At 39.8% G+C, this 24517-nt stretch overlaps 1 non-coding gene and 1 gene segment (V, D, J or C); both read right to left on the bottom strand.

Moving 5' to 3' along the window:
* Positions 1-5430: 5430 nt before the first annotated feature.
* LOC131355903 (T-cell receptor alpha chain V region CTL-F3-like) overlaps positions 5431-24517 on the bottom strand; it is a 33273-nt gene continuing 14186 nt past the window's right edge. The window contains 1 exon segment of the V gene segment in view: positions 5431-5557. Coding sequence covers positions 5431-5557 — 127 coding nt within the window.
* On the bottom strand, positions 11027-11098 carry trnap-cgg (transfer RNA proline (anticodon CGG)). Its single transcript has one exon. It is a non-coding gene; the product is annotated as a tRNA-Pro (tRNA).

Raw genomic sequence — 24517 nt, 5'->3', positions numbered from 1 at the left:
CCTGGTAAGAACTCTGGCGGCTGCATTCTGGACTAACTGTAGCTTGTTTATTGAAGATGCAGGACAACCACCTAGTAATGCATTACGATAGTCCAGTCTGGAGGTCATGAATGCATGAACTAGTTTTTCTGCATCAGATACAGATAAAATGTTCCTAAGCTTGGCAATACTTCTGAGATGGAAGAAGGCTGTTTTTGTAATATTGGAAATATGATTTTCAAAGGACAAGTTGCTGTCTAATATTACACCCAGGTCTTTCACTGTTTAGCTAGTAGTAAAGTCAAAGTCAAAGTCAAAGAAGCTTTATTGTCACTTCAACCATATATAGCAGATGCAGTACACAGTGAAGTGAAATAACGTTCCTCCTAGACCAGAGGTGCAACACATAACACAGACAAAGTACAGTGACGCAGACAAACATAGACCTATAACAGAGATAAAAAAATAAAACTATAATTTAAAAAATTAAAATTAAACTAAAAAATTTAACTATACTTAAGGTGCAGTCTTAAAGAACTAGACATACAACAGAAGTGCACAGGAATACAAGACAAGACAGTGCAGACAAACAACATTTAGGCTGACTTTGTGCAACGAACAAGACAATGTTAGTCAATGAAAGAACATTTAATAGTCACTACAATAGTCAATACATAATAATAAGAAACTATTTAATAGTCTGGTTGTGCGTGTCCGAATGCTTATGGTACCTCTTTCCGGATGGCAGAAGGGTGAAGAGTGTGTGTGCTGTTAGCTTTGCGGATGCAGCGTGTGGAGTAAATGTCTGTGATAGAGGGAAGAGAGACTCCGATGATCTTTTCAGCTGTCCTCACTATACTCTGAAGGGTCTTGCGGTCTGAGACGGTGCAATTCCCAAACCAGGCAGTGATGCAGCTGCTCAGGATGCTCTCGATGGTCCCTCTGTAGAAGGTGGTCAGGATGGGAGGTGGAAGATGAGCCTTGCTCAGCCTTCGCAGGAAGTAGAGACGCTGCTGGGCTTTCCTGGTGATGGAGCTGGTGTTGAGTGACCAGGTGAGGTCCTCCGCCAGGTGAACACCAAGGAATTTGGTGCTCTTGACGATCTCCACGATGGACCCATCGATGTTCGGGGGAGAATTGTCACTCTTTGCTCTCCTGAAGTCAACAACCATCTCTTTAGTCTTGTCGACATTCAGAGACAGGTTATTGACTTTACACCAGGCTGCTAGTTGTTGCACCTCCTCTCTGTACGCTGACTCGTCGTTCTTGCTTATGAGACCCACCACGGTCGTGTCATCAGCGAACTTGATGATATGATTAGAGCTGTGCATTGCTGCACAGTCATGAGTCAGCAGAGTGAACAGCAGTGGACTGAGCACACAGCCCTGAGGAGCTCCAGTGTTCAGTGTGGCGGTGCTGGAGATGCTGTTCCCGATCCGGACTGACTGAGGTCTCCCAGTCAGGAAATCCAGGATCCAATTGCAGAGGGAGGTGAATAAAGTCAATAAGCAGCATTCGTAGGTAAGTGTCTTTATTGTCCAGGTGTGTGAGGGCCAGATGGAGGGTTGTGCTGATGGCATCGTCTGTGGAGCGATTTGGACGATACACAAACTGCATGGGGTCAAGTGAAGGTGGCAGCAGGTTCTTAATGTGCCTCATGATGATCCTCTTGAAGCACTTCATGATGATGGGTGTGAGTGCAATGGGACGGTAGTCATTGAGACAGGACACTGGAGACTGGAGATGATGGTGGTTGACTTTAGGCACGTTGGGACGACGGCGCTGCTCAGGGAGATGTTGAAGATGTCTGTGAAGACATCCGCTAGCTGTTCTGCACATTCCCTGAGTACTCTGCCAGGAATGTTGTCTGGTCCAGCAGCTTTTTTTGGGTTAACTCTGCTTAGAATTTTCCTCACGTCAGCCGTGGTGAGACAGAGCACCTGGTTCTCTGAAGAAAGGATGGTCTTCCTCACTGTCACGTCATTACGTGCCTCAACCCAAGCATAGAAGGTGTTCAGCACATCTGGAAGAGAGGCATCACTGTCACAGGCAGGTGGAGTTGGCCTGTAGTTGGTGATGGACTGGATGTCTTGCCACATGCGCCGAGTGTCACCACTGCTCTGGAAGTGGCCGTGGATTCTCTGGGAGCGTGCATGCTTTGCCTCTCTAATGGCTTGAGACAGTTTAGCCTGTGCTGTTCTTAGGGCGTCCTTGTCTCCAGCTCTGAAGGCGGAGTCTCTGGATCTTAGCAGCACACACACCTTTGTGGTCATCCACGGCTTCTGGTTGGAGCATATGGTGATGGACTTGGAGACGGTCACGTCATTGATGCACTTCCCGATGTAGCCGGTCACTGATGCTGTGTATTCCTCCAAGTCAACAGAGTCGTTGTTGGTTGCAGCCTCCCTAAACATATCCAAGTCACTGCACTCAAAACAGTCCTGAAGAGCTGAGATGGCTCCTGCTGGCCAGATTTTAACCTGTTTCAGAACCAGTTTAGAGTGTCTGACGAGTGCTCTGTATGCTGGAATCAACATAACAGAGATCTGGTCTGAGTAGCCGAGGTGGGGGCGGGGATCTGCATGATACGCGCCGGGAATGTTTGTGTAAACAAGATCCAGCGTTTTCGTCCCTCTCATAGCAAAGTCCACATGCTGATGGAATTTAGGGGGCACTGTTCTGAGATTTGCATGATTGAAATCTCCGGAGAGGATAAACAGTCCATTTGGGTGAGCATTCGGCAGCTCGCTAATAATGCCGTACAGCTCACACAGAGCCTCCTTACCATTAGCTCTGGGTGTAATGTACACTCCGATAATGAAAGTGGTTGTGAATTCCCGGGGTAAATAAAAAGGTCTGCATCTAACAGTCACAAACTCCACTAGCGATGAACAGTAACTAGAGACAAGCACAGAGTCCTTACACCATTCTGTGTTGATGTAAACACACATACCACCACTGCAAGTCTTACCGCACAGAGCTGCATTCCTGTTGGCATGAAACACGGTTAGCCTGGCTAGCTGAATGGCGGCATCCGGAACTCTGTCGCTGAGCCACGTCTCCGTAAAAAAAAAAAACACAGCAGTCTCTGAACTCACGCCATGCAGTTCGCTGGAGTCAGATGTAGTCCAGTTTATTATCCAGGGAGCAGACATTTGACAGAAGTATGGAGGGGAGTGCTGGCTAGGGTTTGTTTTTAGCCTAGCACGGACACCCACCCTATTTCCGTGCTTCCGCTTTCTCGCGCACCGCTTCCGTTGACTCTTCTTCTGGCCACCGGCATCAGGCGACACCGAGGATCCATTGCATCACTCTTTGACGTAGACTAGAGGGAACATATACTTTGGCTGGAGGACAGGTTGGAGCAGGGGCTTCTTTGCTTAGGCTTGCTCGATTTCCTCCATAATGTTCGGGGCTACGAGAACAGATGGCAGGAGGATAGGTTCAGAATATGCTGGCAGGTCTTGGGTTCATGGATGTGGGACAGGGTATCAGCTTTCCCATTCTTGGATCCTGGACGTTATGAGACAGAGACCCTAAAACTTGTAAAGAATAAAGCCCACCTGGCTTGGCGTGGGTTGAGGCGTTTTGCTTCCCGGAGATACTCCAATTTTCTGTGCTCAGTAAGGACCAGGAATGGATGGTGGGCCCCCTCCAGTCAATGTCTCCACTCCTCCAGAGCAGCCTTTATGGATAGAAGTTCCCAATTACTGCCATGTCTCGGCTGACATGAGCTTCCGGGAAAAAAAGATGCAAGGATGTACTTTGCCAGAGTCTGGTTGCCGTTGAGAGAGCACAGCTCCTATGCCACTGTAAGAGGCATCCACCTCCACCACAAAGGGTAATTCCGGGTTAGGGTGGCAGAGTATGGGGGCTGAAGAGAAGCTGTTCTTAAGTTTTTGGAATGCGGTTTTCACTTGATTGGTCCACTTTATTCTCTTAGGTTTTCCCCTCACCAGGGAAGTCAGCAGGCTAGCTATGAAGCTATAATTTCGAATAAATCACCGGTAAAAGTTCGCAAATCCGAGAAAACGTTGTAACTCCTTGATCGAAGTAAGCTTGGGCCAGGATGTGATAGCAGATACTTTTCTTTGATCCATCTCCACTCCTTTATGCGAGATCACATATCCAAAAAAGGCACAGAAGGACGGTGAAACTCACTTTTCCAACTTAACATAGAGATTGTGGTCTGACAGGTGTTGGAGGGCAGTGCGAACATGGGAAATGTGTTGTTCTTGGTTGCTTGAATAAATGAGGATATCGTCGATTTTCCGGTTTTTCCACGAAGAAAATCTCTGTGGCAGCTGGTGACCTTGACGAGATGATGTATATCAATATATTCCTCCATTGCACGTTTTTCAGGGATAGACAGAGGGTAGATGTGGTTCTTGGGTGGTGTGGTGTTAGGCAGAAGCTCGATAGCACAGTCCCATGGTTTATGCAGTGGTAATCTGGTCGCTTTCTCTTTTCTGAATACTTCCTTGAAACTCTGGTATTCCTTGGGCAGTGTGATTTGGAGGGGTGACTCGGGACTTTCTACGGACATGGAGAGGCATGGAAGAGTTATCTGATTGTAGAAACAGTTCTTATGACAAAAGGTCCACTCCCTTAGTTCCCCCTCCTTCCAGGAGATAACAGGATCATGAATCTGGAGCCAGGAAAGGCCTAGGACGACAGGTTTGGACGGAGAGGAGATGATAAAAATCTCATTTTTTTGAGATGAAACAGTCCTATCTGCACGTCGATGAGTGGTGTGTGGTGAGTGATCAGGCCCTACCCGATGGGTTGATTGTTGATTGTGGTGACTCTTAAAGGTAGAGTGCATGGAATGGTGGTAATCCCAAGCTCATGCACCAATCCGCTGTCGATAAGTTTCACCGCCGCTCCAGAGTCAATCAATGCTGTGACAGAATAACAAGTGTCATTGAGGAGAAAAAGAGCAGGGAGAGAAACTTTAGAAGCCAGTTTCACGAGATCTACCTGGTTAGGCTTCTCCAGGCATTGGAAGACTCGATGACCTGGATGTTCACAGTAAAAGCATAACTGTGCGACGTTCGCACTCCCCTTCTGAGACACAAGATCTCCCTAGTTGCATGGGCTCTTTGGTTTCCTCTCTCGGGCTGGGGTATTCCAGGGGACGACGGGGCATGGGATGTGGTGTGGTGGCTGAAAGCCGATGCTGACATTGGAGGTTATCGAAACGTATGGTGGTGGAGCTGTATTGTGACAATGTGACACTGGTCTCGCAGCACGCCATCTCTGCCTTCAGATCTATATTGAGACCCTCGCAAAACACTGATTGCGCAGCCAGCGTACGGAACTTAATTGCGAAATCCGCTGCAGTATCGGACCCTTGGCGTAATTCCAGCAACTATACAGAAATATCCTTCCCTCCTGCTGGGTACTCGAATACCTCCTTGATCAGGTTAGCAAAGTAGTCGGCAGAGGTCTTCACCTGAGGATCCGAGTCCCACACTGCCGAAGCCCAGTCGAGTGCTTTCTCATCAGCAGAGACAGCATGAAGGTGCACCGGGTGGTTTCATTGCCGTAGACTTCAGGCTGCTTGAAGCGGGTTGATCTGGATCCATATGCAGAACTTTATTCATAAATTGGCAGTCAATACTCGTAGTAAGTGTGGATAAGCAAAAAGGGTCAAAACCGGTAAACAACAAAACAACAAAAACTAACCATAACAGTAAATGTAAATATATGTAAATATATGTAAATATATATATATAAATATGTAAATATATTGCATCCAGTAGGCTAGATAAAAACAGAAATACTGATGAAATACAATACAATGATTATACCATTATATATATATATATATATATATATATATATATATATATATATATATATATATATATATATATATATATATATATATATATATATAATGGTATAATCTTTCTTTATTATAAATATGACACAACACCACACTACAAAAAAACACTTAAAGCAGAAGGATTTTAACAATGTGATAGCACAGTGACACAGCAGATAGCGTTGCTGCATTACAGCTTCAGGATCCCCAGTTTGATGCTGAGTTCAGGTTACTGTCAGTTTTTGTGCAGTTCTGCATCACCTCCAAAAAACATTACAGTACAGTACATTTACTAGGAGAAATAGTCCCTTTTGTGTGAACGAGTATGTGAAAGGCTTTGTGTATGGAGCTTTGCAAAGGACTGACATCCCATTCAGGGTGTTTTCCCACCTCTTTTGTGGAACAGACTACGTATCAATCATGACCCTGACCAACAGATAGAAGAATCCCCTAAAAGGCCATGTAACTTTGTCTGAAGCTTGGAAGAGCTGCTTTCAATATAACAAAACTGTGTGAAAGTTTTGTACAGTGCAGCTGGATTTTCTGTCACTGTGGGCTACAGAGCACAGTAGTATAGTACAGCAGCAGAGGACATGAACAGATCCACTTTCTTACTCATTTTATCTTGCTCATTTTTAAGTTGTATGGACAATCGTGTATAAGATGGTTGAGCCTTTGTGACATAACTACAGCTTTCATCAATTAGCAGCAGAAACTCAGGTCTTGATCCAGGTTGTCGATACCAGTGGAGACTGTAAACTGATCCAGTATTTGTGCTGGACAGTGAGATGTTGCTGCCTTCCGTTGAAAATACATTGGTTTGATCTGGTTTAATGTTATTGTCAGCAGCCTCTGCTATAAAAACATTACAATATTGTGATATTTTAATGATATATGACACATTTCACATGAAAAATTGTGTCTTCTTAATTATAAAAAATAACACGTTTGTGTGCAGTGTATATGACTTACCAACATCAACAAGAGTGAAAAACATCACGTAGAGGAACAACATGAATTTCCTGAGTGTTTAGTTCAAACCTCTAGCTTACTAACTGATAAACCTCTAGTTACTATTTGATGTAAATCTCCACTTCTAGCTCCACCTACTTGTATTTATGCATATTCATGACAAGTGTTCAATACTGTATACTGTTTATATAAATCTGTAGAAATATTTTTAATAATAAAATGTGGTAATAAAATGTGGTCCTAAGAAGCCCTGGATTCACTCATACCATTTACTCAATTTTGTTGTGATATTATTTACATCACTTCTCTCTCTCTCTCTCTCTCTCTCTCTCTCTCTCTCTCTGTGTCTATCTCATTACTAAAATAAGAATATTGTAATGGTGAAACATTTAGGAATTGCTATAATAAGTCCTTTCTTCAGTAGGTGTCTTTTGGGATTGCACTGTGTGACACTGGTTTTGGTGGTGTGCAAGCTAAAAACCCTCACTGGGTCACGGTCTGTCTCTTGCACAGTGTTACTTTCTATTTGTACTTTTTCAGATTATTACTCATTCGTTCCTGCTTATTCCATTTTGTCATTGTTCTGTGAAATTCTATCTAAGATAGTTTCACTGGATTAAATGTATGTTGCAGTGGTAGTGTTTTGAGTGTAGAAATTTGTTTAGTTTGTTTTTCTTCCTCTGTGTGTCATGTAGGCAGCTTATTAGTAGAACCACTATTTAAGAAAATAAGGATTATTTGAGAATAAGGAAAAAGTTTTTTTTTACAAACCCTTATTGCTCAGCCCTAACAAACACACAAGCTTAGAGGTAGTTAGAAAAAAAGAAAATGCCCCTGTACTTAAGATAGCATCAGAAGTGAACAATAAAGGCAGAGTTTCAGATGAGTTCAGTGTTTCTGACACAGCAGGTGCTTTTGTTTGTCACAGAAATGGCATTAGATGAGTATTTATTCTTATTACAGTTTAGTCTTTAGTATCTAGATGTGTACAATTGTGTAGCATGAAAGGGTCAGTGATTAATTCTTGTAGTTTGTTCTCTGCTTCAGATAGCAAGGTTTCCAAGTCTGTAAGCAGCTTTGCTGTTTTGACCACCACTCTTTACTCAACTTTTATTCTGCAGGCAAACAGCCTCTGCCAGATTCTATAAAAACATTTACACATAGTTTTGGCCACTTTTCTTTCTTTGTCTATATTACTTCATTTGATTTAAATGTAACTGATATAGCTATCAGCTTAATAAAGCCACTGTGAAAAAATTTGTTCCCCTTACGGATCCAGACACAGAGGCATGGAGAATTGTCTAAAGGTCACAGGAATTGATCAAAAGCATTTTGCAGTTCACAGAGAAGTATTGGTGCACCCCTAATTATTAACAGTAGTACAGACTTATTATAACATCATTAGGCTCATCTGTGTCTTGGAGAAGTCTTTTCTGTTCAACACGGCCTTGTGTTTTAATGAGCTTGCTAGCTTGTGCTGTCAGCTCTTGACTGATCACAAATAACATGTAACACCAAGACTAACAGACAGAAGGAGCACACAGCTGCCAGAGAAAGCTAACTGGCTAATATCAGTGCTGGATCAAGTGCTATTTTATAAGCTGCTAAATAATGAAGACTGAAGTCTTTAGTTCACTAATGTTACATTAAAAAAATAAGGATTTTTAATTATATAATTTAATTATATATTGTTATTGAACTTTGTGTTATATTTTTTATTACATCAGGGTAACAACAGAATCCAAAATAATTATTTTTGATTAAAGATTAACATTTATTTTGAAAGGATTTCATGACTGTTCAACCAATAAACATTACCAGCATGGAGAATTGTTGATATTCAAAGCAAATAAACATGAAAATCTGAGAAGTAAGAAATAAAATGTGTTTGAATGAAACCGGTAGACATCTCCCCCTGCTGAGAAAAAAAATTAAGCTTGACTTTTTGTACAGTCTGTTTGAGTTTTGTGTCACTGTGGGCTCCATGGTGCAGTAGTACAGTGCAGAGTCTGATACTGCAGCAGGAAAGATCTCCAGATCTACTTTCTTGTCCTTTTTACGAACTTTGGTGGATATTCTTGGGTCATGTACAACTTTAGTGACACTATCTGTGGATTTGGAAATTAGCAGAAGAAACTCTGGTTCTGATTGAGGTTTTTGTCGATACCAGTAGAGATTGTAAGCTGAGTCATCATATGTGCAGGTCAGTGTGATGTTGCTGCCTTCACTTGAAGATATGATTTGGTCTGGTGTAATGCTGCTGTCAACAGCACCTGCTGTAAAACATTGCAACATCTACTTTAATTGTTTAAGATTTTCTTTAATTGAATCATTATTTTTAGGTATTCGCTCAAATCTCCAGCATTCACCTAAAGTTTGTGTATAATATAAATGACTTGCCAATGTTTTTAACAACTATGAAAATAAAGAAGAGTAACATGACTGTTGTGTCTCTCTTGCAGTAGGTATAAATGACAGGATCTCTGTGAAACTTCTAAAATGTATTATACCACAACTAGCTCTACCAACTTTTACTTAGTCACAGTCATGTCAGTTCTGGCATTATATGTGCTAAATCTATTGTTTAAATAACAAGCAGTTAATGCTCATAATATATTTTTTTGCATGTTTAAATCTGTTAAGGCTGAATTTTGATAAATTTAGTGACAATATTAAGCAGTTCACTAGTATGTATATGAAGATGTATATATGTATATGTATATGTATATGTATATGTATATGTATATGTATATGTATATGTATATGGTGAAGAGTAGTTCACTCTTCACCCTCCTGCCATCTGGAAAGAGGTACCGGAGCGTTCGGGCCCTCACAACCAGACTGTGTAACAGTTTCTTTCCTCAAGCCATTAGGCTCCTCAACACCCGGGACTGAACTGTTCTACACTCTCACACACACTCTCACTCAGGACTGAACTGTTCTACACTCTCTCACACACACACACTCTCTCACTCAGGACTGAACTGTATATTAACTCTCTGTCTCTCTGTCTCTCTCACACACAGATACACACACTCTCTCTTGACTGTGTGGACGCACACACACACACACACATAATTTATACTGTTATAATATTTTTGCACAATACTTTTTTTTTACATCATTTCACTTTATCTATTTTATTTCACTTACATTCCAGTACACGTTCTTTTATTTCTTTTCAGCGCTATGTGTCCTGTGTTCTTTTGTGTTGTCTTTATTGTATTTATTGTCTTTTTGCACTGTCTTGTCTATGCTCTGTTTGCACCTAGCTGCACACTGTGCACTTTACGTGGCTAAGACAAACTTCTGTCCTAGCTCTGTGGTGTTGTTTGTTGTTTTGTGTTGAACTTGTTGTTGTATGTTTATGTAGCACCAGGTCCTGGAGAAACGTTGTTTCATTTCACTGTGTACTGCGCCAGCTGTATGTGGTTGAAATGACAATAAAAGCTTCTTGAATCTTGAATCTTGAATCTTGAATGAGAACCTCTTTACTAATTGTTTTCATATTGTTTCTGTAGTATAATAACTGCATTCAATCATATTCAAATTAATTTAAATTATTCTTTAGTGCCACAAGCTACACAGTATAGTTAATGCTATAGTTATCTGTCTGTGTCTAAAGACGGACTTCAGTACCTACCCTATCAATGTGCTCCTTAATCTCTATCACTACTGAACCTTTGCTTACTTGCTGATGTTTTTTTTCACAGTGAATCATTTTTGGCATACATTTGTGCTGGTATTTCTTAGTATGTGCACATTTTAGCGGCATGCAATATGATAATTTACTGCAGACTTTGGTCCAACTAAAAGCATGTCTGTTTTCTTCAACTTGATGAAGGTCCTGCTGTGATGTTTAGCTGTGACATGAAGTCGCGTGAAGTCACTAGGTTACGTCTGCACCCTGATAGCAGGCAGTCAGCTAAGTTCTGAATCATCTATTTTTTGTTTTGGCCACAAGACATGCCAGTAGCTGATTTAGTTAAATTGCTCCTAAGTGTGAATGTGTGTTTTATGGTGTCCTGTAAGAGGCTTCAATCCAAGGACGCAATCTACTCCCAGCATTTCTGGGATAGGCTCAAGATTGGGGCTCTGATTTTCAGAGGTTATTTGGTGAAATACACCATGGGATTTTACCCTCTTTGGACATCTCAAGAAACAAGCTTCCAAGCGAGAAGCAAGCAGCCGGCTCTCAAAGTTTCCATTAGCTTTATCCCACCCAGTCAATTCCATGTAAAAATTGGGCTCGTCCGGGATTTGAACCCGGGACCTCTCGCACCCGAAGCGAGAATCATACCCCTAGACCAACGAGCCAGGCTGCCCTTGCTAGGCTTACTGTGCATTGATTGATGATCACTGTACTGTGAAACTGTACGGTCTTTCTGTTCCGGGATCCAAGCAAAAGGAACTTGGTTATACAAAGTTAACAATAAAGCGAGGGCTCCTGTGGGATTTGAAACTTTTTGGAACACTCGAGAACCCAGCAGCTGAGTGTGAACCAGGTAAGAAGCTCTTGGCATTGGGCCGTCATGAATCTTGGTTGACATGATGAGCAAAAGCCAAGTCTTGCAAAACAATGAGCTAATGGGAAAGGAAGGGCTCATCAAGATTTGAACCTGGAACCTCTCGCATCCAAAGCAGGAATCATACACCTATTTAGTTGGATGCTGAGGAGACTGGTTATTAGGGTATAGTTTGCTGGATGTTATGGTGTCCCATCCGGTTGCTAGGGCATTGGTAGATGGCTGTAATATGGGTCCTGGTCATTAATTTTGATGCTGCTTTAGTGTCAGATGGAGGTTTCAGTATAGGTCAAGTTTACAGGATTGTAGCAAACTTCTGACTGGTAGTGTATATATATATATATATATATATATATATATATATATATATATATATAATTTACTGTAAATAAATTGTATTTAACTGTAACTGTAACTAGAGTGAGAATCAGTGGTATGTATCTCACTATGTACAGTAAGATGTATAGTTGAGCCATTTCTGAACACAGCTCTGTGAGGATTCTGTATAATAGTGCTGTATGTGTTGAACTTTACACGTCTTTATAAGGCAACACCCAGGAATTGCTGCTGTTCAGGATGAAATCTTGGCTCACTAGTAACAATAAATAAATCTTGAATTCAATTTGACTTCTGCTAAATCTGACCTATTTGAGTACTAAAATAAATGAAACCTAGTTACACATACACTACCAGTCAAAAGTTTGGACACACCTTTTAATTCAATGTTTTTTGTATAGGGATTTATTTTCTACATTCTAGAACAATACTGGAGATTTCAAAACTATGAAATAACACACATGGACTTAAGTAATCCATATGTAATGACAACAAAAAACAGTCCGTTGTTATTTTAAGACACGAAGGTCAGGTGTTCTGGAATAGTTCTTGCAAGAACAGTATTGTCAAGTGCATTTGCAAAACCCATCAAGCACCATGATGAAACTGGCTCACATGAAGACTATCCCAGTAAAGCAAGACCAAAACTTACCTCTGCTGCAGAGGAGAAGTTCATTTAGAGTTACCATCCTCAGAAATCACCAATTAACAGCACCTCAGATTAGAGCCATTATGAAGGCTTTACAGAGCATCAGTAGCAGACATATCTCAATATCAGCTGTTCAAAGGACGTTATTCTGTATTTTGGCCGCCTTCGGCATTGTTTTACAATGTAGAAAGAAATAAACATCAGGAAAGACCATGGAATTAGAAGGTTTGTCCAAACCTTTGACTGGTAGTGTACATTTTTGTATTTCTTGATTGCACAGGATAACAACCACTTTCTGAGGTATTTTAATGAGGTTTGGAAAAAAAACATCTGCTGATCTTGACAATACTATCAAAGATGGTGTGTGTAGCTCATCAAAGCTAAGAGAGACCCTGATGTTTCCAGTGGTTTTTATAATCTGCTGTAGGTTCTTGTGCTCTGAGACTCAATGCACTTTCACATATTAAACAGTGGTACAGCTGTTCAGGATGCTAGCAATATATTTTCCTGAATGTAGCTATGATGAGTGAAGTGTGTTTTGTTCTGTCTCTGTAGAAAATTTAAACTCTGGCCCAGAAAAGATCCTAGGTGATGTACACCCCAAGATGATCCATGTCTCCATGGTCAAACCAGCAGAGGAGCACAGATTGATCACTGAGGATCACTAATGTCTCTTAATAATCCAACATTTGTCAAAAATATAAACTCTTTATAAGTCACAGGCGAGAGAGAATTTCTCAAAATGGCTTGTAGGTGCAAAATTATCTACTTTCAGTATAACAAAACTGTGAGTAAAAAACTCACTGTACAAAGTTTTTGTACAGTGAAGCTGGATTTCCTGTCACTGTGGGCTGCAGAGCACAGTAGTATAGAGCAGAGTCTGATACAGCAGCAGAGGAGATGATCAGATCCACTTGTGTATCATCAACTTTGATAAACATTTGGGGGGCTCAGGTTTAGATTTTGGATATTGTCTGTACCAGTTCAGGTAGTTTCCTGAACTAGTGCTGAGGTTGTATCTGCAGGACAGAGTAACACTGTCACCTTCATCTACAACTGAGTAAAGAGTGGCTGTATTGAATCTGCCATGGAGTCACCTGTCATAGAGAAAAGAACATAATATTTAAATCTTTGAATAAGTCAGACCCACACACTAATATTTAATATAATATAGTTCATATTTCTGCAATAACAAAAAGTCAATGTTAACTCACCTGGTGAAAGCCACAGATACAGGAATATAACAGTGAACATGATGACTGGTCTTAGCTCAGTGAAAATAGTTGAGATCTTTCTGTAATCTAATATGTTAACACCATAAAGCTTCAAAATTGCTCCACCCACAGCATCACATGACAGTGTCACCAATGTTGTTGTCAGATTGTTGTTGTTGAAGAACCTGTCCAGAGCACATTTAAACAAACGCATACTAAAAGCAGGTAATTTATGTATTTATGTAAAAATGATCAATTTAATCTAGTAAAAATCTAATCTAATAATTTACGTCTTAAATATTTAAATATGTTAATGATGTCTCTAAATTAGGTAATTGTTGTGTAAACACTAGCAGTCCGCTTAATGTTAGAACAGTGGTGGACTGTGCATTTCACACATAGGCCTGCAGTGGTGTCCTTCCTGAATTAATCCACCTCTATATCATCATTATGACACCATGGGTGTCGCTTGGCCATTTTCTACTCAGCCCTCCTAAAATTCTCCATAAACTGTACACAAATTCGTGATTGCCTCAGTCCCATTTAAATTTTATATGAAAACGGCGGCAGACTTCGGCTCCTCCCTGTCTTTCAGCACATTCTTCAATCCGCAGACCGCGGCGTCACAGAGTGAGGATCAGAGGACAAGTGTGTGTGTGTGTGTTCTCAGGAAGACTTGTATTTGGCTTGTTCAGTACTCAAATGTTATACACATCTATGCAATACAGTGGAATGCTGTGATAAGTTTACCATCCCTGTTAGTCAAACCTTTATTTTATTTATTTTTTATTTTTTTATTTTTTACTATTATACCCTCATTGGGGGCTGAGCCCCCCTTAAATGAAAATTGCCCCTGGACGCCATGGCAATAGATACTAATCAACTGTTAAATAAAGTAAAAAAGAAATTAGGCTACAGTATTTCACACCTCACAAGGAATAGTCAATTTTATTATGGTTACTTTTCTCAAAAAAAGACATTCTTGATGATGTATGCAGCAAACTGCAATCTCTGAAGGACAGAGCATCTGAAATGAGACGCAGCGATTATAGAAACAATGTATATGTGTGGTTCGCTGACTCTGACTACTCCAATTATCCAATCAAAGGACGGGAAATTGCTGACGTAATCGTATGCCTGCTAGAGGCCCCAGTGACGCCAACTTGAAATCTGATTGGTTAAGGTAACAATTTCATTGCCACTTATTTTAAGCTACGGGCGCCTGCACTATTGATTCTGAAGGCCTTAAGGCAGAGTTTCACTCTGGCAACACATGATGTCAGCTACTGGCTGAAATATGATTGGATAAATATTCTTATCATAAATATACACTACTGGAAGTAGCACAACCAAGAGAAAAGCTATGAAATGTAGAGAATAGACTATTGGGAATAATTTAATACACATTCATGGAAAAATATATTAAATATATTAAAATGCAAGTCAGTGATTCAGATTCTTTAGGCCAGCAGAGAAGGCCTTGCTGGCCATGACGGCCCACCACTGTGTTAGAACCACTAACTGGAAGAGAATAAGGTTTAATTGAGAATAAGAAATTATTCTCAATTACTTGAATTTTTTACTTGATAATTAATATTTAATGAACCCCTTAATGCTCATATATAACTGTAACGTCCGGGACCCCCGCCCTATGCGGGGCTCAAACCCAGACGCCCGTGGTGTGTGTGCGCACGCCAGCATACGATGGAATGAGACCCATGCGCAGGATTCAGCAAAGCACTGCTTTTATTACATTTAAGACACGACATAGGGAAACAAACGTAACACAAGACATGGCGTGGTTTACAAAACAAAACGAAAACAAAACCTAGATCTTAACTTGGACATAGAACTTAACAAAACCCAAACAGAAACCACGGTACAGGTAACAATCATGGACAAGGACACAAACACGAGGATCCCTATTTATAGGGGTAGACATTAGGGCTAATGGGATACAGATGACACAATCAGGATTAGAACAATGGGAAGGGTGTAACAAAAGACACACAAAGAAGCAGGCTTCCAAGGTTCACCTGCCAGCGCCCTCTCTGGGCCTGGCAGGGAACTGACCAGCTGTTCCTGACAATAACAGTTAAATCTTGAGAGAAAGAAGAAATAGAAAAGTCATCTTTACAGACAGGTCTCTAGTTTTCAGTGTTTCTGACACAGCAGGTGCTTTTGTTTGTTAAAGAAATGACATTAGATGACATTAGATAACTGTGTGGCCACTTCCAGCTCCACCAACATCATTAAGTTTGCAGACGATACTGTGGTGGTGGACCTGATCTCCAACAACGATGAGACGGCCTACCTAGAGGAGGTTAAAAACCTGGAGATATGGTGCCAGGTCAACAATCTCCTCCTGAATGTAAGCAAGACTAAGGAGATGATAGTAGACTTTAGCACAAAGCAGGAGAGCCCCTGATTATCAACGGGACCCCAGTGGAGACAGTGGACAGTTTCCGATACCTAGGTGTTTACATCACGCAGGACCTGTCATGGTCCTGTCACGTCAACACCCTGGTGAAGAAGGCCCGGCAGTGTCTCTACCATCTTATATACCTAAAGGACTTTAAACTGCCCTAAAAGGTGCTAAAGACATTCTACACCTGCACCATTGACAGCATCCTGACAGGAAGTATCACAGCCTGGTTTGGAAACAGAACCAAGCAGGACAGGCAAGCTCTCCAGAGGGTGGTGTGATCAACATAGCGTACCATCCGCACTGAGCTTCCTGACTTGGAGAGTACATACAGCAAGCAGTGCTGGACCAAGTCCAGGAAGATAATTAAGGACCTCAGCCATCCCAACAATGAACTCTCTGTTGCGGTCAGGGAAACGTTTCCGTTCCTTGAAGGCAAACACAGAGAGAATGAGGAGGAGCTTCTTCCCACAGGCCAGTTGGGCCCTCAATCAGAACACCTAGGACCTGGACTTTCTGAACTTCCCCCACACATGACATTCTACCTCAGCTGATTGTTGTAACACACAATAACTGGACTACTTTGCATCATTGTGCGCATACTGCACCGTCTTTGATATTCCTGGTACAACTTGATATCTATATCTTCTATAACTATATATTTATCTACGTATGCACACTATACACACTGTACATACTGTATTTATTGTCAAACTGAAAATTTATATTTGCCTGTTTATATCTACAGATATGTACATATTGTATTTTTCTATGTATTATATATGTTTATACATATATTATTTATATATTATATTATATCTACATTTATATATATTATATTTATATTTATTATATTATATTGTATATTTTCTATATTTATATTATATTTATATTATATACATATTTTTATTTATATATCTGTATACTATGTTAGTTAATATTTTATCTATATCCCTATATTTTTCATGTCCACATACTTTAATTTTACTCTTCTCCTTTCTTCAAATGTAGGACAGTCATAAAAAGCGTTTCACAGTTTATCACAGTTTAGTCTTAAGTGGACAGTTGTGTCATTTAATCAGAATGGTATCTCTTTAATTATCTTAGGCACTAAGAGTAACCAGGGCAGTTTTATAAAATTAATTGTTTAGTCTCTCTCTCTCTCTCTCTCTCTCTCTTTCACACACACACACAGTGGGGTTGAGGTAAGGACTATGTGCAGGTCACTTAATTTATTCCATCCAAACTTGGCAAAAAACATCTTCATTGAGCTTGAATATGTTTTTGTAAGAATACAAAGATATCCTATACAATTGTGCAGCAGTTTGGGGAATGCCCAAATATTGGGGTGATGGTCATACTAAGATCTCTTCATTATTATTTGCATTTTTCTTTCAGCTGCATATGTTACCACAGCTTTTATTTATGTCTGTGGTTAACTGATAACAAATTGATGTGGCTTTTAGAAACCTCTTGTGTGTGTATATGCCATTGTGATGTTTTTTAAAGCCTTTCACTGACTCTGTATCACTGTGCTACTACTCTTAGAGCACAATTATAGAGTGCAGAATCTGAGAGCTTTAGACCTCTGATAGTAAGTTCAGTAGAGTCTCTGCTTGTTTCTGCCTCTAATGGAGTATCATCTGGAGTGCTCTTATAAGCACTACATGACCATGCACCTTCACGCAGTTAAAAACTGTGGTGCGCTGTTAGGATATTGTTTGTACCAGTAAAGATAAATGTATTCACTACTTGACTCATATGAACATTTCAGAATAACAGTCTCTGTTTCTTTCCTGACGATGTTGGCATCTTCATCTGTTGGTCCAATTTTATCTGCAAAACTACCTGGTGTGAAAAAGAATATAAATAAATAAATAAATAAATAAATGAAATATATTTTGTTAGTCAAATATTGATTTCAGAAATTAATAAATCACTAGATGAATAAAAACATGGTTATTAATTAATGCACTTAATTGATAAAATGTCATTGTAATAATACAGTTGATAAACTGATGAAAATGAATTACCTGTAACTAGAGTGAGAATCAGTGGTATGTATCTCACTATGTACAGTAAGTTGTATAGTTGAGCCATTTCTGAACACAGCTCTGTGAGGATTCTGTATAATAGTGCTGTATGTGCTGAACTTTACACGTTCAAGGCCACACCCAGGAAGTGCTGCTGTATAATAACATAATTTTACACAGATCATCACTTCACAGTATCAGTGACAGTGAACTGAGTCACTAATACAACACAGAACTATTCCACTGTTGCTGATCAACCCACTGCATCTGACTTAGGCCACGTAAACTGACGGTGCGGGGTCAGAGGATGCTGAGGCACATAGTGCGAAGAGGTCGCCAACTTTCTGCAGAGTCAATCGCTACAGACCTCCACATTTCATGTGGCCTTCAGATTAGCTCAAGAACAGTGTGACCATCACCAAGTGTAATGCAATCGTCGGATGCAGTGGTGTAAAGCACGCCGCCACTGGACTCTAGAGCAGTGGAGACGCGTTCTCTGGAGTGACGAATCGTGCTTCTCCATCTGGCAATCTGATGGACGAGTCTGGGTTTGGCGGTTGCCAGGAGAACGGTACTTGTCTGACTGCATTGTGCCAAGTGTAAAGTTTGGTGGAGGGGGGATTATGGTGTGGGGTTGTTTTTCAGGAGGTGGGCTTGGCCCCTTAGTTCCAGTGAAAGGAACTCTGAATGCTTCAGCATACCAAGACATTTTGGACAATTCCATGCTCCCAACTTTGTGGGGACAGTTTGGAGCTGGCCCCTTCCTCTTCCAACATGACTGTGCACCAGTGCACAAAGCAAGGTCCATAAAGACATGGATGACAGTCTGGTGTGGATGAACCTGACTGGCCTGCACAGAGTCCTGACATCAACCCGATAGAACACCTTTGGGATGAATTAGAGCGGAGACTGAGAGCCAGGCCTTCTCGTCCAACATCAGTGTGTGACCTCACAAATGCGCTTCTGGAAGAATGGTCAAAAATTCCCATAAACACATTCCTAAACCTTGTGGACAGCCTTCCCAGAAGAGTTGAAGCTGTTATAGCTGCAAAGGGTGGACCGACGTCATATTGAACCCTATGGATTAGGAATGGGATGTCACTTAAGTTCATATGCGAGTCAAGGCAGGTGAGCGAATACTTTTGGCAATATAGTGTATCTTTTGGAGTTAGAGGTCAGGGCTGTTTCTCAGGACTCTAACACCAAAAGACACAATAACTCACAATACTTTATACTTTGAGACTCACTTTTAAAACAAAGTTAATGTCCAAGTATTTTTCTACTTTATTTAAAGTACACATTGTAATAAAAAAGCTATACTTGTATTCTTGTACTCTATACTTGTATTCTTGTACTCTATACTTGTATTCTTTAATTGTATTCAGGCTGTATAGGTAATACAGTTGTGGGTTTTGTGTTTTGTATAACATTTTGGTGTATTTCTTGCATGTGAAATTTACGCTGTCATTTACTAAGCTAGCTAAAGTTAGATTGCCCTTAGGTGTGAATTTATGTTTTGGCATGGTGTCCTGTAAGCTACATTCCAAGGAGGTTATTTGGTGGAATAACTGTGGGATTTGAACCTCCTTGGACCTCTCAATAAATCTTCCAAGCAGCTGGCACCCCATGTTTTCAGTTTATTCCATGTATGGCCCTGCTCATAGTCTTTTTATATTTGTATTTCCGTGTGGCTCAGATTTTGCTTCCAGTAATTTTCATGGAGCGAGTGGACAATTATGTCACAATTGGACAAGTATTGTATGCAAATAATTTATCGTAAGATAATATAATTAACTACTTGGATTAAGTCTAAAGGTACAGTTGTAACTATTCACTGGGAACATGAATTTAATCTAATACTGATTCTTCATTTTGTTTGGGAAGAAACAACCACACCCTTTTCCACTGTGGAGGGATAGGGTGTGGTTGGGTATGTCCCACTGTACAGATTTTGGGAGCATCTGATTGGCTGATTGGGAGGTCTTCAGTGAGAAAAGAATTTTCAGCGCTGTGAAAATGGAGGGATCTGAAATTTGCCGAGCAGCTGGGGTGGAGGATTGCATTTTTCTGCTTTTTGTGCATATTTTGTATTCAGCCTTGCATATTCCACACTCAACAGGAACACTCTGCTCTTTCTCCAAAGGCATGTGTTGTAGGTATTTGCACCTGGTGATAAGCCATTGCCAACTGCTGTTGTCAGGATTATTAATCTTGTATCCTAGACTGATACAGCAGCAGAGGAGATGATCAGATCCACTTGTTTCTCATCAACTTTAACAGACATTCTTGGGGGAGGATGGGAATTATAAGTTCCACTTAGGAAGGAACTCAGATTTAGAGTTTGCATATTGCCAGTGCAGGTGGTCTGATGTAGTACTTTTTTGTATTTGCAGCAGGACAGAGTAACATTGTCACCTTCATCTACAACTTTATGAGTGAAAAGTGTCTTGTGTCTGGTCATAGCGAATAGAACATAACGTTTTTAATCTTTAAATAATCAACAGAAAAAACCTAAGTCAGACCCACACTCTCCATTTTCACATTGCATCACCACACAGACTAAAATTTAATATAATATAGTTAATATTTCTGCAATAACAAAAAGTCAGTGTTAACTCACCTGCGTTCTTAGAAAGGAAAAAGTCCAAGGCAACAAATCCGAGCAGGGTAATCCAGAAAACGCTAAAAGCATGGCAAAGTTCTTACCAAGAAAAGTCCAAGGCAACAAATTTGAGCAGGGTAATCCAAAAACAGCCTGCACATACAGTCCAGAGTCCAGCCGAGAAACAACAACAACAAAGAAGAATGGCAGCGTCCAAGGGATGACTCACAGCCATGCAGAGAGATCATCTGGCGAGGTAGGCATGTCGACAGCATGTTTTTATTGCGCCGATGGGAGGTGGACCCGGAAGTGCTCCGTCCCCGACGAGCGATAAATAGAGCCACGTGCTGACAATGTGTTTCTGTAATTTTTTACATTATTTAATGTCTTTTTCATTAATAAACTTTTCTACTCTTACTATGACTTTAGTCAAGTCTCCAACTTATTTAAATTTGTTTAACTGATTTCCACCACAACAGTCAACAACTAAACTGAACTGGCCATTGAGAAATATTTTATATTATAATCCTTAGTTTTGGAGATGATTGTGATAGAAAAATATCAGCGAGAATCAAGGGGAAGGTGTACAAGACAGTGGTGAGACCGGCCATGCTGTATGGTTTAGAGACAGTATCACTGAGACAGAGACAGGAGTCAGAGCTGGAGGTAGCAGAGCTGAAGATGTTGAGGTTCTCTTTGGGAGTGACATGGTTGGACAAGATTAGGAACCAGTACATCAGAGGGACAGCTCATGTTGGACGTTTGGGGGACAAAGTTAGGGAGGCCAGATTAAGATTGTTTGGACATGTTCAGAGGAGGGAGAGTGAGTATATTGGTAGGAGAATGTTGGACATGGAGCTGCCAGGCAGGAGGCAAAGAGGAAGGCCAAAGAGGAGGTATATGGATGTAATAAATGAGGATATGAATTGTGTGTGCAAGTTTTGAGGATGCAGAAGATAGGGATAGGTGGAGAGAGACGATTCGCAGTGGCGACCCCTGAATTGAAAAGCCGAAAGAAAAAGGAGAAGTTTTGGAGATGATCTCTTTCAGTTAAAATTTTACTTGTTGAACATTGGGCTATTACTGATTAGTTTGAATATTATATATGTGAAGTTACTACACTTAGACAATAAAATGCCCTTCATCTGCAGTGTATTTACTCCAATCAGAACAGAGAGGCTCATGAGTCCACTGGCATTGTGGAATTCTGAATTATGAGGATTGAGCCGAGCCTTGTCTTTAGTGCACTTGTTATCAGAGAATATGGAATTGTACAATGAGGGTATAAATCTTTCTTTATTAGATAGATAGATAGATAGATAGATAGATAGATAGATAGATAGATAGATAGATAGATAGATAGATAGATAGATAGATACTTTATTCATCCCAAATTTACAGCTTTCAGCAGTATCCACAAGCACAGGTAATAAGGTAATAAATAAAATAAGACAGGAATATAACAAAAAATAATAAATATCTGAATTTAAGGGAACAAAATATAACACAAAATATAACAAATAAAAAAATATAACACAAAATATAACAAATAACCTATAATAAGATAAATATAACAAAAAATACTTAATACAGAGATTAAAAAAGTCTAACAAAAAATACTAAATACAGAGATTTAAAGGTATATGAGGTAAGTAATGTGCAAAAAACAAGACAGAGAGTAATGTCAGCTAACACTACACTCTGTTCTGGACTGTACAACAAACTATACCATAAACTCTGGTTTGCACAGAACTTTTCAATAAACTAAGATTTGCACAGGACTCATAAACATGCAGTTTTTAAAGCAGGACCCTGCAAAAGAATGGAAACCCCAGAAGACTTGCGCTCTCATATAACTTTGACTAAATATCAGACCTTAATTAGTCTGTTAGGGTCAATTGTTCACAGTCATTGTTAGGAAAGGCCAGGTGATGCAAATTTCAAAGCATTATAAACACCCAGACACCTCTAACCTTGTCCCACTGATCAGCAGCCATTCCTCTAAGCAGTTGCCTAGCATCCTGGAAATGTTGCAGTGGTATTTATTGGTTTTGTGTGTAGAAATTGTTTTTTTGTGTGTGTGTTCCTTCCTTTGTGGGTTATGTGTGCAGCAGAAGGTTTATTTGAGAATAAGGTAGAAGTATTTTTATTTTTTTTTACAAACTTTAATTAATCCCTTAATGCTCAGTCCTAAGAAACACACAAGGTTACAGTGAGTTAAATAGAAAAAACTAAATGTTCCTGTACTTAAGATAGCATCAGAAGTGAAAGAACAATAAAGGCAGAGTTTCAGATGAGTTCAGTGTTTCTGACACAGCAGGTGCTTTTGTTTGTCACAGAAATGACATTAGATGAGTATTTATTCTTATTGCAGGTTTAATCATAAGTGGCCAGATGTGTACAATTGTGTAGTATGAAAGGGTCAGTGATTAATTCTTGTAGTTTGTGCTCTGCCTCAGATAGCATAGTTTCTAAGTCTGTAAGCAGCTTTACTGTTTTTACTGCCATGCTTGTCTCTTTGTTCAACTGCAGGCAGCCTATGCAAGATCCTATAGAAAATTAAAAACATTTACTCATGTTTTAGTGAAATATGTTCATGGGTTTTAAAGTTAAGTGTCAACATACATTATTAATAGAAAAAAAATTCTAATTCATAATTCATCCATAGGCATCTGGCATGTTCTCCTAGACAGCCACTTACATATGCTCTGGATTAATAATTTTGTCTTCAGATTTGTGTTGTCTTCATAATCCCATATATTCTCTCTCATTTTGCATGTTTTTCCCCACCAAAAAAAAAAAAAATTACTGAATGGAAGGAAGCAAATGTTGTAAAACTCCACAACACCACTGAGTTGGCCATTCAGTCCTTCACACTGTTCTATCAGGGGAGTAAACACACAAATTTCCCTTTAGATAAATTTTCTTAGATATTTTATCATAAATCACAATTTGAAACCAGCATACTTTTTATGAAATGATTCTTAGCCATTTCTTTAAACTTTCTCACACTGAACGAAAGTGTAGAAAAACAAGGCACTAATAAAGCCAGTTCTATTCAACTGTTTGAAAATATAAGGAAGCAAGAAAAGGTTCTTATATAATGTGATTTCCTGAACACATGTGATCTCACCTAATACACATTCCTTAATTTTGGAGATTATTTTATTCTGTTGAGGTTTTAGTTGTCACAAATGGCCTAAATATACAGTTTCAATATTTTACATGTAGATTAACTACATTCAAAATGTACACTGTACAGTTTTTGTACAATGTAGCTGGATTTCCTGTCACTGTGGGCCTCAGAGCACAGTACTATAGAGCAGAGTCTGATACAGCAGCGGAGGAGATGATCAGATCCACTTGTTTATTTTCATGAACTTTAGCAGACATAATGTGATCAATTTCAGCAGACAGACATGTTGGGATAGATTCACTTTTATCTCCATTTGGAGTGATGTAAAGAAGGAACTCAGACTTAGATTTTGGATAGTGTTTGTACCATGGTTGGTGTTTGCTGTAACGGTTGTTTCATATCTGCAGGACAGAGTAACATTTTCACCTTCATCTACAACTTTATGAGTAAAAAGTGGCTTTATGGAATCTGCCATGGAGTCACCTGTCATAGAGAAGAGAACATAAAGTATTTAAACTTTACACAATCAAGTCAGAATTACATAAATCACACCCACATTCTGATGCTTCATAACATAACAAAAAGTAATTATTTAGTAATTTAACAATTAATATTTCTGAAATAAAAGTCAGTGTAAACTCACTTAGTGAAAAACACAGACAGATGAATATAACAGTGAACATGATGAATAGTTTTTAGCTGAATGAAAATATTCTTTCTCTGCTCTATGTGAACATCATAACGGTTCATGAAGCTCCACCCCACAGCATCACATGACAGTGTCACTAATGTTACTGATTCAGCCTCGAAGGAGG

The sequence above is a fragment of the Hemibagrus wyckioides genome, linkage group LG07, assembly GCF_019097595.1.
Source record: "Hemibagrus wyckioides isolate EC202008001 linkage group LG07, SWU_Hwy_1.0, whole genome shotgun sequence".
Classification (NCBI taxonomy): domain Eukaryota; kingdom Metazoa; phylum Chordata; class Actinopteri; order Siluriformes; family Bagridae; genus Hemibagrus; species Hemibagrus wyckioides.
Note: the sequence above shows the minus strand (reverse complement) of the source record. Positions and strands in the feature narration are given on the sequence as shown.